This window comes from Pteropus alecto, unplaced genomic scaffold (genome assembly GCF_000325575.1).
Source record: "Pteropus alecto unplaced genomic scaffold, ASM32557v1 scaffold152, whole genome shotgun sequence".
Taxonomy (NCBI): Eukaryota; Metazoa; Chordata; class Mammalia; order Chiroptera; family Pteropodidae; genus Pteropus; species Pteropus alecto.
The window spans coordinates 12,143,533-12,157,888 of NW_006432227.1; the positions used below are offsets into that span (position 1 = coordinate 12,143,533).

The 14,356-nt window shown below is 49.0% G+C and overlaps 1 protein-coding gene across 1 annotated transcript in view; it reads right to left on the reverse strand.

Annotated features, from left to right (window-relative positions):
• The window catches only part of TRIO (trio Rho guanine nucleotide exchange factor), a gene marked incomplete at its 5' end in the record, with an annotated part of 308,650 nt that overhangs the window by 142,112 nt on the left and 152,182 nt on the right, over nt 1–14,356 (reverse strand). Inside the window, 2 exons of the mRNA XM_025043545.1 lie at nt 2,714–2,905; nt 13,014–13,136. Of these exons, the coding sequence (XP_024899313.1) occupies nt 2,714–2,905; nt 13,014–13,136 (315 nt within the window). The remainder of the gene's footprint in view (nt 1–2,713; nt 2,906–13,013; nt 13,137–14,356) is intronic.

Here is a 14,356-nt window from a genome sequence, read left to right on the forward strand (position 1 = left end):
CTCTGTGGGTTTCAGGGCATTCGTGGGGCACGGACGAAGGAGACTGAGGAAAACTCTGGGCTGGTCAGGAAAAAATAAATCTACTGAGAAAAATAACGGGCTAAAAATGAAGTGCAAGCACACTGCGGGAAGAATCCCACGCCTGTGTGTGGCCAGCTTCCCTCCGGGCACGTGTATGGCCACACACTCCCCCCGCTGGTCACCTGAGGGGCACAAGCATTTAAGAGGATCCAAACCAGGGTAAATATGCTAGTTCCTCTGCCACGGTGATGGTCTTTCATGTGAAAGGAAAGAATGAATGCACTGAAAACTCTTGAACTGTATAAGCGAACCACTTAACCTTTAACACAGATTTAAAGCACCCCCGTCTGCAAACTTCCTACACCCTAGAAGTTCCTATAGCATAAGTCGACGAATACAAAATGTATTTTCACTTTTAAGTAATTTCCAAGCCTGGTGACAAGATGGCCCCTATGGTTCGCTAACTGAGATGCTTTTAGTATGAGATTTTTCCTTTAAAATGCTTCTGATGTTACAAAAACCAACGAACCCAAACTTAATCTCTGGGCAACGGCTTCTGTAAACCGCTTTTCTTCCTATTTCTTTCCGTGTTGGCTTTTTGAAAACCATTATCAACTTGAAAAGGGGATCTAAATAATAAATACTCTTCATGGAAAGATTTTCTGTCCTAAAAGCAAGTTAAATTCTTACAACTCTGCTTAAGAATGTCACTAGGCACGTCACGCAGACGAGCCGCGGCAGACACCGGCTCCTGCTTGCTCTCCCGACACGAGGCTTGCTGTCCTCTGCCCCTTCCTCGCAGTGCGGTCTGTGAACCGGTGCCCGGCTGCCTGTCCTTTGTCCCTCTCCGGCAGCATCCCAGCCGTCCGGGGCCACCGTGTGTGTCCCCTGGGGCTCACTGAGGAACTCCAGTCCCCGCCCTTCTCAGAAACAGCTAACTGCCTGGGGAAGTGAAAGGAAGCAGCTCGTCCGGGCCTCGAGGGTGTCAGTGTGTCACAGACTTTGGGACACTGTGCTGAGGCGGAGGGGCTGGAGGAAAAGTGGGGACCAGATCAAGAGGGTGCTGAGGGTTTCAGGCTGCTTTCCCAGGAACACAAAGAATCACCCATGGTTCAAAACCAAGGGTTCAACCTGTGTGACTTTGCAAGTCTGGCGGCGGTGCTGTGGGTGGTGGCCAAGAGCTGGCAAAGGCAGGGGGCGCTATCAGTGGTTACGGCTCAGCGGGAGCTGAGTGAGGGAGCTGCAGCCCCCAGGACACAGGCAGCTGTAACCAGAAGCTGCTGTGGACAAATGTTTACTTAATGTGACTCCTTGAAAATAACAGTCTTTTTGTAAATACTGTAAAATCTTTTCCAGTTATGACACTGTTAAGAGCAGGAAAAGACGCTAGTCCTGTGAGTTTTCCATTTTGGTGACTGTCCCAAGCCCACAAAGCACCAGCTCCTCTGCAGAAAGGGCTGCCAGCAATGAAGGCAGAGTGTGCCAGCCCAGGGCGGGCTGAAGCACAAGGTTTGGGGGGCCCAGCAGTTTGCCAGACACGTTTCATGCTACTCCCTTCATGGGATCACAGTTTCGAGGTGGGAGGGGAGCATGGTTTTCCTGGAGCCACACCTTCAAGTGACAAACGGCCTGAGGACTGACTGCCCAGGATGCCAGATCTGGAAGTGAAGTTCTCGTCCTTAAAGCAGATTTATTGGTCTCTGATCTCTGATGCCATTAAATGAGGCAAGCCAGGCCGAGGCTTCTCCTAGGGCTTAACTCCTCCCAGGTCCTTCTCAGACCCTGTCATTCTAAGCTTTCATGCACTTAATCGGCTTCTCCCAGGGCTCTCCCACGGTCTTAACTCCTCCCAGGTCCTTCTTCAGACCCTGTCATTCTAAGCTTTCATGCACTTAATTCCAAATTTCCTGCAGGGCCTCTCACTTCCAATTTACAAAGAGCTGTGAAGTAGAGGATCTTTATTCTTAGAAATAAGACAGTAAGTTGACATCCTTCCTCGATTTGCTGTCCTATTGGAAAGTCATTTTTATTAAAAATCCTTGTTTTTCTCAAAAGCTACACCATAGTTTCTTTAATTGTAGTTTTGTATGATTTCTACTAAGAGCAACACATATGCAAGGTGTAAGTAGCACCAACCTATTTCCACAAACCAAGTAACACGTTATCTCTCACCATGAGGACATCTGGGACAGTACCGATATTAATTACCAAGCCCAGGTTGGCTTCGGTCCGTTTAAATTCAGTGCTATGTTAACACTGACTCGTATTGGCGTCTGAGAGCAGCCACACAGCCTGACAACATCAGAGGGTGCCCATGACCTCAGCCGCCTGACCGGCTCACACACAGGAAGGAAACGCAGCAGCTCTGGCCACACGTACAGGTCGTCCGCTTAGGCCAGACGGGTCTCTGACTTCAGGGATCTCCTTCGTCTCCCGTTTTCCCTGCTCGCCCCCGACCCACCTCTCCCAGCCGCCCGGCCTCCCGGGTCCCCTGCTGACACACACACGGGCCCCCAGCACCCCCAGGAAAGGCCTGCAGGAAGCGCAGCCGTGTCCCTGTCCACCGACCCGCCCAGCGTGAGCTGACTGCAAGTCATCACCGGCCACCTCCGGTCTGCGTTCGCTCATCACGGCCAGGAGCTCACAGGCCCTTTGCGGCCACGAGCTGCGTGTCCGTCTCCCGCTCTCTCACCTCTTTCACGTGGGTGTGGAAGGACACCGACATGTCCAGCAGGATCTTCCGCTGCTCCACGCGCCGAACGAAGTCCTGGATCCGGTCCTCCAACTGATGGGCGGCCTGATAAATCTCCTCCGGGTCACATTCCCCAGTCTGAGCCAGCTGCTCCGCGGCCTCTAGCAACTTATCCGCGTTGGTGTACGTGTTCTGCACGGGGGAACATCCAGAGAAATGCCAGGTGAGTAAAATGCATGCCGGCCAGGTGGGGGCCACGACCCACTGCGGCCGTCACTCTGTGCTGCTCCTGATCACTCCCGGAACGCGAACCGAAAAAGTGTGACGGAAAAGACGATTTTAGGAGTTCCCTGAGGCTCTGTCCGCAGCCTTTTCCATTACGGTTTTAGGCTGTGAGCCTCACGGCCAGCCCTCCCGCCTCGGGCAGTGAAGGGGATCCGCGGGCAGCTGCAGGCTGTCCCGACTCACCCCCGACTCACCCCCGCCTCATCCCAGGCCCCGAGCTTTTTGCGACCGCACAGCCAGATGACAGCATGGAGCCACAAGGGCCCACTTCACTTTTTCCCCCCGTTTTGTGGCAGAGCGAGGAGTTCCAGTTTTGTGTCTTTCACTATGACAGACCACTTTCTGATCGTTCCAAGTGCACGTGGAAAGGTTAACGTCCAGACAGAAGCTGTCGCCCCTTTTCACATGCTTCCACTTATTGATAATTCTGTGCTTATCTTTTTTTTTTACTTAAGAGTACATACTGTTTGAGAAAAAAGAAACAGCAACAAAATAGATACAAAATAGCCAGAGTTTTAAAGAGCTAGACATTAAGGTAAACAGATGTCTAAAATACTCTGAACATTACTCCTGTTTTAATTGCTGATAAATCAGAGGCAAGTGGGTTCCTCAAACAGGTGTGCTAGAGACTCGACACTGCTGGAGGCGAGTGCTGGAGAGAGGCTGGCTGACGGGGCTGCGGCGCGGCTGAGGCAGGCGAGGGACTTCTGAGCCCAAGAGTCTCATGGTTCCCTCGAGAAACAGGTGGAGTCTTTCCTTCATCGTCCATCCTCCCTCTCCAATGTCTTAGTCATAAAGCTGAGCAGGCTGGGTGTCTCATCGGTGAGGGTGGGTGGTTCCCAGGGCATGGGGAGGGTGTCCCAAGCCTGATAGAGGGTGCTACAGAGGGCAGCGCCCCCCCCCCGCTACTGGGAGACTGGTTACGTTCTGGGCATTAATCTACAAAGCCCGTGCGGGCTCCCCACTTCAGATAAGGGAGTTACAGATATGGACAAGGAGAAGAACCTGAGTTAATCACGTGGCACTGGACTGCAGCTGGACCTATTCATGTGAATACATGCGCACACTCGCCCGCTCCCTCCCTCTGCCCGCTGAGAGGCCCAGGACCAGTGACGGGCCCACAGCAGTGAGCACGGTTAGCACCCCGATTCCCACCTCTACGCTCGCCCGCCCCTAAAAGGAGCCTGAGTTCTGAGGGGAAAGGGCTGGTTCCAGGGCTGAGGCGGGACAAGGGACAAGATGAGCCTGAAACATCTCATTGTGTCCCAGAGAACGGAAATGCTCAAGTCAACATGGACAGGTCAGGACACAGACGTCAACTTGAGGAGGCTCCTGCTGGCCAAGTCAGGGACAATCTGAGAGGAAGCAATGACAGTGACCGTGTAATCCACTGACCACGAGAGGAAACTATGAGCCCATTCTGACAAAGTCAGATGAGGAACAGGAGATCTGCAGACGTTCACAGCATCTCCCCACAAAGCACTACTAACTACAAAGGGCGAAAGCCTGACTTGGCAGTGGGAGTCGGGCAGGCATGTCGCCCGGGCATGAAGGTGAACACCACATGTAACATGATGAACTAAAATCATGAGCCACTGATGGACGGCCTGAGAAGGACACAGCAGCGCTTCCACGATGCCCTGCTGGAGACATGTAACTGGAATCTAGTCACGAGGAACATTCTCTGAAACAACGGGCTTGAAATCTTCCAAAGAGTCAGGCCACAAAAGTCAAGGAAGGCGAAGCCTGCTCCCGGCTCGAGGACTGAGAGACCACCAAATGCCATCGCCTTCTACGCTGACCCTCCAGCTACGAAGGACCTCATGGGGACTGCGGCCTGGAAGGTCGTCCGGCATCAGTGTCCATTCCCTGGTTTTGTGGCATTGTGGCTGTAGAGCAGAATGTCCTTTGAGGTAGGAAATACTCAAGTAAATGAATGGGAAAGTTCAGGGGAAAGTCATTTGTGCTGTACTTCCAACTTCCCTGCGAGTTTAAAAAGATTTTTAAAACAGGTGCAACACACAGCGTGACAGGTATGAGGTGATCTCCACAGTAAGGACACACAGGCACAGAGCAGGTGCGCCCAGGCGTCAGGGTAGGGTAGGGAGGGGCAGCCGCTCCCTGTGCAGACAGGTCCAGGGGTGCAGCATCCACAGAGTCTACGGAGACGACAAAGACCAGGGAACGTGCATCTGCTCTTCCACTCCCCAGTCTGAACACCCCCATCTCTGGGTGCCGCGGTCGCCCATACTTACTGGGCATCGGCTACGAGAGCCACCCCCGCACGGGGCTGTCAGGTCCTGGCCTCTGCCCTTTCCTAGGAAGGAACCGGGGCCTGGAGGGCAGTCGCCAGGGGCCCAGTGGACTGGGCTACACACGAGCCCGTGGTCTCGCCCCCCGCCGAGTTGCTTAGCGCCTGGGGCTCTGCTGCTTGGCGTTTCGAATGCCCTACCCGCACCCCGCTGCGCGCCAGGGTCCACGGCCCTCTCCTCCGCCTGTCGGCCTGGATCCGTTTCCGGGGCTTTTCTCTTTGCTTTGGGACTATCCAGTCTCAGGAGAATGCTCTGTGCTAGTGACAACGGATCTTTGAGAACTGATGATGGAAATGACGGAAGAGACGTCAAAGGATCCCTTAGAATTCACTAATTATGGTCAGACATGGAAAATACATGTGTACATTTTATATATTATTTGGAATCAAATTATTTGAAATAGTTTGAAAAGCTGTCAGTTTCTAATCTGACTGCAGAACTTTTAAGAACACGGTTTTATATATACACATATATATACACACACACGCAGCTAAATATATACATATCCACTCACATTGAGTGTTATATATTCAATTTGACATGTTTGAAGCTAAGTTATAATCCCTCCTGTATAGAGCAGAAACACTGAAACAGCCCATTTCAAAAGAGCTCCGTAACAGCAGCAGCATGCTTTATAAACGTCCGCTCTCTGTCACCTCGTGCAGGTCTGTCCCTCCACATCCCCTACAGTGCAGTCTGGCGACCTGCCAACACGACTGTGACAATGAGAAGCCCTGCACGCAGACTGTCAAACCACCCAGGAGATGCCGAGTGACAAGATGGAAAGGCTCTCAAGTCGGAGCCCCACGTTCCAATACCAGTCATGTCACTGACTTCGTGACTCTAAGCCTCAGGTCCGAGACAAGCGATCACTCTGCCTTACGGTTGGACGAGGGAGGAGCCGCTCTGTGAATGAGGGGGAGAATCACGTGGTCGCGGATGATGATGCCATTAACAACAAGAGCAGTGACAGACACTGTCAGGGCCCACAGGAGCCTGAGAAGCCGGGACAGCTACACGGAGGCCGCTGTCCGGGAAAGGCTAGAAACCAGGAAATCGGAACAGAGTATGGACTTCAGTTAATAGTAATTTATCAATATTGGTTCATGAATTGTAACAAATATACCGCACTAAAACAGTAATAGTAGGTGAAATGGGTACATGGTGTAGAAACTCTCTATCATCTCAATTTTTTCTGTAAATCTAAAGCTGGTCTGAAAATAAAGTTTATATAAAAATATGAGTGTGTATATAAATGTACACACAGCAGATTTTTAAAAAGCAGCGCGTACCTATGGGCCAGTCCCGAGTCCTTCCCAGAGATTATGCCACCCAGGCCTTCCCTCCCGAGACGCCCGCACCCCGGGCCACGCGGCGTGGTCTCTGGGCAGAGTAAGTGCTCCCTGCAGTAGTCAACTCAGCATCAAGGGCTCCTGCGACAGAGGTCCTGCACACATGCTGCCCACAAAGGCTCTGTGGCCACCAGAGGCTGCACCGTGGGGTCACTTTCTGGGGACGAGGGGTTTACAGAGGAGACCCACGCTTACCCCATGGGGCCTCCCCTAGGAACCACGCTCTGCGCCTTGAGCAGACGCACGCTCACAGGGAATCGTGCTTGATGCTGCACACATGCGTGTTTTAAGAGCCGAATCCTGTTTCTTATTGTCACTACAGCCATGAAGTCACTTACTGTCTGTCATGTTTAATAAGGTGACAGTGCCTCCCAAGAGCTAAACATCACATTTCTGAAAGCTTTCTAGCAGGTAAAGACATTTACAACAAGAAACATCCCCCCAAAACAGTGTTTTGTTTTGTTTTTTTTTTAAATTATCAGAACACTAAACAGCGTTCGTTGAGCCCTACTTCTCATTTCACACTTGAGGAAAATGAGCCAGCAAGGGTTCGATGGCTTTTCCCTGGGCACAGCACTGGGGCTGGAGGAGCCAGGCCCGCACACGGCCTCTCCGAAACCCACAGAAACTCCTTCCCAGCGACAGAACCGACCCGGGATTCCCTCGCCGCCGTGGGACACAGACGGCCCTGCGTTGACACGCACGCGGACCACAAAGCTCACCCGGAGGACCTAACCCTGGGCTTTGCACGCAGCCCTGTAAAGTGGACGCTTCCACCCCACTTTGCAAGTGAGGAAACTGAGGCACAGGGAGGGGACGCGATGTGCCCGTGTCAATCAGGGGAACTGGGACTGTTCCAAGCAGCCGATGCCGAGGCCACGGTTCCCTTACAGAGGAAGTTCAGTCCCTGAAGTTTAGACTTAAAGGGAGGAGGGCTGTCTGGGAAGGAAGCTGGTCTTAGAGTCTGAAGAGACTGGACTTCTTTCTCCTACCTGCTGTCCCGTCCCTGGGAGCATCTCTCTGGGCCCAGTTCCTGGTCTGTGGGTGGAGTAATAATCACAGAGCTGAGGATTAAAGGAGATAAATTGGGGCCTGACCAGGGTGGGGCCTGAACCATTTCCTCTTTTCTTGAGAAATAAATTAAAATAGCATAATTGCTAGAGACTCAGGAAATACTGAGCCTTTCAGAAGCAGATCAGGCCCCCTTTTCCCTCCAACCCTAGACAGGACAGCCTGGCCTTACTCAAGATGGCTATCTGTAGTTGAACAGGTGAGTTTTCTTGATCTTAGGAGGGGAAAAGGAGATAAACACAAGCATTTCCAGGCCTGGTTTGAGGGCATGCCAAAAAATGTGGAAGCGCTCTGCATGCCCGCAGTCTGTCAGAGTATCCACTCGCAGAGGCTGAATGAGTCCTGAGTGGCCAGGGAGTTAGGCCATTGGCCTGCTTATCTTCTGAAAATCTAGAAAGAAAGGTAAGGTTTCCTGCTTTCTGAATGCCACACTTCTTCATCTCGGAAGACAAGATAATTACATGGCACATGTAAAATGTTGCTGACAGCAATGGCTTCGTGGAGAACAACTTCATGACAGGTTATGTCTTTGGAAGGTAATATGAATCCCCCGGGACGAGCAGACAGTGAAGGAGGCAGAGGAAGCTCTCCCAGGCTGGCCAGACGCTCTAATCACGTTAAAGACACCCGATCTCTCAAAACCAGTGTCTTCTTGAACCACTTTTCTGGGCTTTACTGGTTTTTCTAGTCATAGCTTTTAAAATCTAAAAAGGACCATCAATTTGGATGATTTAGAAGATGAAAGAGAAGATAACGGGCAAAGACCATCTTCCTTTCCGACATTCATTTGCAAAAAACTTTGTGGAAAGCATCTAAAAAATTTTTTTAAAGCTCTCGCATGAAAATGCAACATGGCTGTGTATGCCACTCTATAAACTCATTAGCATAGAATCATCCAATAGGACTGACAGTCGCTGTAAAAATAAAGAAGGAATGGGTCTTCAGATTAGTCACAGGAGGTCCTCGGCTCCTCAAGACTGTGCAAACAATGGTCCAAATACTTCCTGATGCAGCTGTGCCTGAACCCAGAGGCCCTGCTGCCGTGCCCTGAAGAAGCCACACCTGCTGTAGGACTCACGGCCACCACGTGAAGATGAGGCTCCTCCTCCCAGGAACGCCAGATCGGTTCCACATAATAAATCTATACTTAGTCCGTTTCAAAGGAATAAGCCTTTCACCACATCCTTTCTGAATCTGCTCTTACTTCATCATGCCACGACTCACTGTTTTGAAGAAGTTGACTATCTCTAAAGACAATTTAGAATTCATTTTATAGAGGATCCTTCAAAACACAACCCCAAGAAATAAACCAACCCAGCTTTAACTGTAAAAAGGACATTTCTTCTCCCTAACCCCCCTAGCTTGCTTTACCTTTGTGAATATGTTTCAGAAAATGGAATGAGCTCTTATTAAGCACTTTTAAAAACATGACTGTTTCTACTTTTAAGGTGCCTTTGAAGGCCATTCTGTCCCCCCCACCCCAAATTACATAAATCTAAAATATGAACTTAGATCTCTGCCATAAACCCTTCTATTACAATTTGTTTTGACAGAAAGCAGCAAAGATATGGAGGGCAGAGAAGGAAAGCTGGTAAAACTAGTCATTCCCCCTGTGCTAACGCGACACTGATGTCATTTTGTTCTCTGGGACGAGCTGCCGATGAAAGCAGCTACAAACACAAGCATGGTGATGCTGGCCCCCGAGGCCACAGTCTAGGCCAAAGTTGCAGCACGGGTCTCAGTAATGCCAGGCCCTCGGCCTCCTCATCAGCTCATGGCCAAGAGCTCTTCTGCTTAAAACACAAACCCCTTTCCTCCCACTCCCTTCAAAGAGCCTCTAAACAAGGAAGAGGAACCAGAGAGAGCAGTTGCCCTGCATCTTCAGGCCTCGTGGCCTCTCTCTACTTACTACATTTACCCTGTGGTCAGTTTCTGTGGTAAAGCATGGTCTCTCGGCCTCCACGGCCCAATGGGGCCCTGGAGGCAGAGCCAGTAGCTCTGAGAACCGGCCTGATGTGGTTCAGGAGTGTTCTCTGTGATGTATGACGTCTGTATGGACACAGCTGGTGTCCCCTAGGTTCTAGAGCGCCATCAGCCCCACCTGGGGCCTATCATACAACAGGAGGTCACCACATGCCTAAAGGACCAGAGATTTTCACTCTAAAGTGAGTGGAGGGGAATTAACGAGTGGCTGGGTCCCAGTTAATGGTCAACTGTGACAGACGCTGCATGTCTGCAATGAGCACCAGCAACCGCTGCAGGCCTGTTTGCTGGGTCTCGGCGGGTGGTGAGGAGGCAGTGTTAAGTGGCAGAGTGCTCTTTCAAAACAACTGGCACCTAAAAAACAGAGCAGCATCAAGTGACGTTCTTCAAGACAGCGGAGGGCCTATAAATATTTATTGCCAGGGAGAAAAGAGCTGAGAGAGTGAGAAGCTGGAGATGCAAAGAGGCCAGAACAGAAGGCCCCAGGCACTGGTGGTGGGTGGGGCGAGGAGAGCTCAGGTAGAGAGAGGAAGCTGAGGTGTGACAGTCCGGCCAGGTGTGGCAAGGAGAGCTCAGGGCCTGCACCGACGGGCGGTTTACGAAGGAGGGAGGCCCCCAGAGCGGAAAGGATGGTCATCCGCCCAGAAGGCCTGGCGCACACTCCAACTGTGAAGGCCACACGGCTGCGCTGCCCAGCAGTGCCACCCGTTGTCCCCATTGCCTGCCTCTCACACCCTCTGTTTCTGTCACAGGCTGACTTTTACTAACTCGTGGGTCTCGGCTTTGACAGCAAGAACCAGCCTCTGACAGGTGACCGTGCCTTTTCAGGAGGTCTGGGTCTGGCCTGCCCACCCCAGCGCCTGCAGAATGACTGACACGTGACAAGTGATTATTCGAAAACCAGAGGGAGGGAAAGTAGGTGCAGGCACTTGCACAGTGAGCAGAGGTGTTGGGTTTCTTTTCATGCACAGCTCAGATTTGGGCCTAAGCACTTTCGATTTAAGGGAAAGGGAGTCAGGCACCCCTTAGGATCCCAGGAGCCATGAGCAGAGCTGACAGGCAAGGCCTGAAACTCAGCTGGGTGGAGGAAGGAGCAGACAAGCACCTGCCTCTCCCCAAAACAGTGGTAAGCAACAGACCACAGCTCAGGGTGCCACCCTTGTTACCCTGGAAACCTTAACGCAGAGACGTCTCCTACGAAGAAAGTGCCCTTGCTCTTGCTGTCCCCTGAGAACCTGTGTTGACAGCTTTGATGATCGTCTCAGACCTCAGAAAATAAGTTTGCCAGGAAAAGATAGAGCAAGATCAGCCACAGAAGAGATCTCCTTAACTCAGAACAGAAGGAACTGCGGGAACTGGAGGGACATGGGTCACTGGGGTGCCGGACACACATGTGGACATTCACTAGACCCTCGTCCTTCAGATGAGGGCGTGAGGACGAGGCTGGGGGGTACCCTATGGGGCGAGAGCCTCCGTCTCCGAGGCCTGGTTGCTTGCAGTCCCGCCTCTTAGATTCTGGGGTGTCTCAAGTCTTTGCTCATATGATCCAAACTTCACATCCTTCCTCAAACCACGCTGGCTACAGCAGTCGCTTATCTTCAGGAAAGAATAAAGGGGAGATAAGAGCACATATTCCGCGTATCGAGAACATCTTCTGCTGCAAGAGGAAGGCAAAATATTTTCCAGCGAATGTGAGAAGGGAGACCGCATGCAATGCGGATAAGAAAAACCCGGAGACGTGTCCGCCTGCAGCAAGGCTGCCGCACACAGTCTTTTCTTGATTCTTGAGACCAAAAAGCAGAGAGGTTGGGATTCTCACTTTTACTTTATATATGAAGACACGTAAAGAAGGTAACTTTTTAAAGGCATTTTCACTGAACAGGGCTTAAGTGCTATTTGTTTTGCTATCCCATAATCCTATCCCAAATTTAGTTCTCTGACTAAACGAGTATGTAATTGAACCCTTGGTCACGTAAAAGCTACGGACACACCAGCCAAGGCGGACGCCTGTTTACTTCTGTTTTATAGATTTCGAGACTACAGTGTTAGATGTATATTTACACTCCTCCTTTCAAATTGAAGGCCCTCTTTATTTCCAACAATGTCTTTGTACTTTTAAGTTTATTTGCTTAATATTACTATTTCTATAAGTTGGTTTTTTTTTTTTGCAAGGGGGGAGCATATTTGCCTGGCGGGTCTTTTTCTAATACTCTAAAAATTTTAAATTTCCTGGATATTTATGTTTTAGGCATGCCCTTTGAAAAAAATACATAGCATAATTTTTAAGAGAGTCAACCAAAAAATTTTCCTTTTAACAAGTATAACTTATTTTGTGTTACCATAATTACTGATATTTAGGGACAAGTTACATCTTGCTTTGTGATATTTATTATGATTTTTCTTATTCTCATTCTTTTGGCTTCCAGCTGATCCATTTACCTGTTTGTTTATCTGATTTTCTGTACTTCTTTTCCCTTTACACTTATTTGAAAGTGATGCCTTCTGTCCCTAGACTTTTCATGGTCATTCAAAAACTGCTAACATGCGCACCGAGTTTGCAAATCTACAATAAACAGTAAATCCTGCCCGCCTCCTCAAAACACCTTCCCCTCTCCCGTGCCAGTGGCCTGGTCCTGTAGTTCTGTCTTGTTTTTAACTACTCTGCGAATTCACTGTCTTTTGTTTAAACGGTCAACCTTTGAGATTTCCAAATGTATTTACCAATATCCCTGTTCGTTGCTGATCCGAGTCCTTCTACTTCACCTCCTCTCTCAGACCCCTAACTGTGCCTATTTTTCAGACAAGAGAGTTAACCTTGGAAACGTTAAGAGATTTCCCCAAAATCACACGGCTAGTGAGCGTTACAGCCAACACGAGTTCCACAAATCCCATGCTCTGAGCACACTCCAGCCTGTGCCTCCTGTTCCTAAACACACACGTTCAAAAGGACTGGGAAAAGGACAGGAAATGCTGGCCCATCGTTACAGAAATGCAGGGACTGTTATTCTCTGATTACGAACTGAAATTTCACAAACGAGTCAACAAACACTGGTACAATAAATATCTAGTATGTTTTTCTGTTTCAAGAATATCACATTTTTCAAAAGGGTCACCTGATTAAATCATCTTTCTGCATCAGCGATGACAAGTTCATTCTGAAATCTGAGTACCATCTCTTCCGAAACACCTTTAAACACATCTGGCCGAGGCCAAATCATCTCAGAGGCAGTTAAAACAGTCATTCAAAACCAACCAGCTAGGTATTTAAGGAGAAAACAGTGAACATCATTGTCTTACCTGCGCCACTTCTTCAAAATCTTCATGACGTTTCTGCAAAGCTCTGGCCCGATGCAGAGACTTCCCCACACCTGTGTGTTTGCTCAGGAATGCTTCCCCGTGGTTCTCGATCCAGTCCAGCACCTAAAACGAAAACACGCATATATTCCATAAAAACAGTGTTCTGCCTTGTTCGAGGTTCAGGGCTGTCCATTAAAGATATTTTCTGTTTTCAAAACTCTCTAAGAAATAAAAAGAAGAAAAAAAATCGGAAGCAATTGTATACTAATCTAACACAGCTGAGAACTGTATTTCCTAGCAGCTTTCTCACCACGATTTTAATCAGCTCTTACTTTAAATATGCAAATCTATGTGTAAATGTTACATGCAATGATTAAATAAAATCTCACCTCATCTTATGCATGATTGAGTCACAAAACTGACTTGAGTTCCGTATAAGAAAGTAGTTATCAAGCCACACGGGACCAATTTAACTTAACATTTTTATAAAAATCAAAGCTTCATAACTCAGGCAATTTGAGTTTAACTACAGAGTTAATGTGTTCCTGTTTCTTTTTTTAGAAGACTTAAAACACAGACGTAAAACCTAAGACAACAAAACACTTAAAGGCCTCTGTCCTGGTACTGAAGATAATTTATTTTATAAACTAAGCTGCTGTGAAAGCTAAACATTCCATGAATTTAATTACTTAAAAGTTCTTGTTGAAATCCACTACACTAAAAAAAAAACAACAAAAAAAAGTGAAAGTAAAGTTATGTACTCCGATGTTTTTAAGTTCATAGTTGGGACCGTGTACTTCACTGGCTCCTGGACTTGACAAAACACTAATGATACCTAACAAAATGTTCACACTACATCAAACGCATGCTTTGTCGCTTTCTGAAGGAGGAAAAAAATGAAGTCAGTGACATCTTTAGCTAAAAGCTAAAAGTATAGCCAAAAGATATTATTTAAATATACTTGTTAATATGCCTCTCAAGTACCGAAGGCCGCCTGTACTCTGCATTTAAGTAAATATGGCAACTATGCATAAGGATCAATACGATCTGGGACTAAAGAATCAACTGGACAGGGGCAGGTCTGAGACAATGGTGTAAAGGGCAAGCTGGAAGTGGACCGGTCACAGCACTCTGCTGACGGCAAAATAAAGGGCCCTAACGTGGGGTTTACTGCTACACAGAGGATTCCACACCCTTTGTCACCTGAGCTATAGAAAAGGTCAACTATGCTGACAGCTACAAAGAAAAGAGGCAGCTGGTGAGGGCCAGAGCCCCCTGTTTAGGGACAAGTGGACTTGTTCTCCATTGCTCCAAACCAGTGACCTTCAGAAGCCAAGGGACTG